This window comes from Centroberyx affinis, unplaced genomic scaffold (genome assembly GCF_046629955.1).
Source record: "Centroberyx affinis isolate AG114_WGS23_722 - 3 ecotype Tasmania unplaced genomic scaffold, CSIRO-AGI_Caff_v1 ptg003779l_1, whole genome shotgun sequence".
NCBI lineage: Eukaryota > Metazoa > Chordata > Actinopteri > Beryciformes > Berycidae > Centroberyx > Centroberyx affinis.
In genome coordinates, this window is record NW_027281652.1 from 288,350 (window position 1) to 290,930 (window position 2,581).

General features: G+C 49.0%; 1 protein-coding gene across 1 annotated transcript; it reads left to right on the forward strand.

Moving 5' to 3' along the window:
• Window positions 1-222: 222 nt before the first annotated feature.
• On the forward strand, window positions 223-2,178 carry foxd3 (forkhead box D3). The gene has a single exon (XM_071541044.1). It carries the CDS (start codon window positions 557-559, stop codon window positions 1,748-1,750), a length of 1,194 nt encoding a protein of 397 aa, XP_071397145.1. The 5' UTR covers window positions 223-556; the 3' UTR covers window positions 1,751-2,178.
• Window positions 2,179-2,581: the final 403 nt, after the last annotated feature.

Consider the following 2,581-nt stretch of genomic DNA (forward strand, 5'->3'; position numbering starts at 1 on the left):
AACAACTCCAGTTTGCATGCTTTAACAGAGAAGAGAGGAGGGTGGAGGGCGGTAGGAGGGGGGGCATCTGGCGTCACCAAACCACGTGTCCTGCACCGATAGTATATCTTATACTGAGAAAAGTAATCTATCAGACAGTCCTTTTAAAAGCTCCGGCCTTTAAAAGCATGTGTCATCTCGACTTGGCACTCCAAATATCACTCCTATAGGAAATATACGGACTCGGGACATCGGAGCGCAAAAGCCGCAGCACTCACCGTCTCCAAAACAACTCCAAGGCAAGACGCGTCGCTTTAAGGCCTGCTATACTCACTGAGTGGAGAAATATTTGTAGAAGTTGAAGTTTCTCTCTGGCTCGACTGGCTGGCTACCGGCTCCGCTGACCTGCATTTAGATTTTGGGCGACATCCGATCTCTTGACAGGGGCGAACTGCGATCCTCCAGAGCCGCCGTGTGTGCGCACAGACCGCACTGGACTCACCTACCCATCACACCCGGTTGCTCGGTTGTTTTGGCTCCGGTAGACTTAAAAAAAAAAGTGTAGGTAAGCCGTGAGATGACCCTGTCTGGAGGCAGCGACAGAGCCAGCGACATGTCCGGCCAAACTGTGCTCACAGCGGAGGACGTGGATATCGACGTGGTGGGCGAAGGCGACGAGGAGGGCATGGAGAGAGGGGACAGCGACTGCGACAGCCCGGGGGGAGGCATCCTGCACGACCTCCGGGGAGGAGGAGGCGGCGGCGACGAGGAGGTGGAAGAGGAGATCGAAGTGGAGAAGGAGGAGATGACGTCCGGCGGAGGGAGCCCGTGCTGCGAGAGCTCCGGGGAAGGGGAGACGGGCACCGGGAAGGGAGAGGGTCACGAGAGCGCAGCGTCGGGGGGCGCGATCCAGAAGCCCAAAAACAGCCTGGTGAAGCCGCCTTACTCCTACATCGCCCTCATCACCATGGCCATCCTCCAGAGCCCGCAGAAGAAGCTCACCCTGAGCGGGATCTGCGAGTTCATCAGCAATCGCTTCCCGTACTACCGGGAGAAGTTCCCGGCGTGGCAAAACTCCATCCGCCACAACTTGTCCCTCAACGACTGCTTCGTGAAAATCCCCCGGGAGCCCGGCAACCCCGGCAAGGGCAACTACTGGACCCTGGACCCGCAGTCGGAGGACATGTTCGACAACGGCAGCTTCCTCAGGAGGAGGAAACGGTTCAAGCGGCACCAGCCGGACGTGCTCAGGGACCAGACGGCGCTCATGATGCAAAGTTTCGGGGCGTACAGCCTCGGGAGCCCCTACGGGCGGCACTACGGGATCCACCCGGCCGCGTATGCCCATCCCGCCGCGTTGCAGTACCCTTACATCCCCCCCGTGGGTCCCATGCTGCCCCCGGCCGTCCCCCTGCTGCCCTCGGCGGAGCTGAACAGAAAGGCGTTCAACTCCCAGCTGAGCCCGAGCCTTCAGCTCCAGCTCAACAGTCTGAGCACGGCGTCCATGATCAAATCAGAGCCGTCGAGCAGACCGTCGTTCAGTATAGAGAACATCATCGGGGTGTCCAGCGCGTCGTCGTCCACACCGGGCGCTCAGACTTTCCTGCGGCCTCCGGTGACCGTTCAGTCGGCCTTGCTGAGCGCGCAGTCCCTCTCCCTGACCCGGACCTCAGCCGCTATTGCGCCCATCCTCAGCGTGCCGTCAAATATCATATCTGGACAGTTTTTACCCTCAGCCACGGCAGCAGTGTCCAAATGGCCTTCTCAGTAACTTCAAACATAAAAATATAAACTCTTATTTTTATATAGAGACATTATTACTGGGGGAAGACTGAACAGCACGAATCAATAGGCAGCACTGGACTCTGTAGCCATGTAAAGACTATTAAAAAAAGACAGAAAAAAAGAAAAGGAGATATTTCTGTACAGGTAATATTTGTAAATATTTGTAAAAAAAAATAATTTTACCTGTTTGACTTTTACCTGTTTCTTTTTTTGTTCTTGTTGTTTGAGATGTAACATCTGTGATAATTATTTTACATTTTCTTTTTGTATTGGAAGCTCATTACAAGTGGACTAAATAACCGACACAGTTTTTTGCTTCCTTTTCATACAAGACACAAAAAGCTCTGAAGAAATAGACTGTTTATAAAATAATAATAAAATATATGTAATTCTATGTAGCTATATTGTGTTGTAAACTGAATTCATTTGTAAATAAATCTAAGAAAGAATTTACATCTATTTTCATTAACATTCTTAAATGTTTGCTAACAGATTTCATGAGAATTACATTTTTGAAAATAGGTTTGTTTATAAATAATGTGACACGCCATGTACAAAAAGGGAAACCAAGGAAATTAAATTTAGACAACCAGAAGTATATCTTTTAAAAAAATATATAGATTAAAAATAGGCATAATAGTATTAAAGGTAGTCTGTCTTCTAAATATCATATAAATTGAGTCAACCATTATCAGGCTTACCAATTATTATTATCAGCCACTTAGCCCACGATGTCATTACCTATCTTTTTAAAACTGTCGTTGATTTTGATTTGTAGTAATATGATTATAATTATATTTTCCGAGGAACATATTGA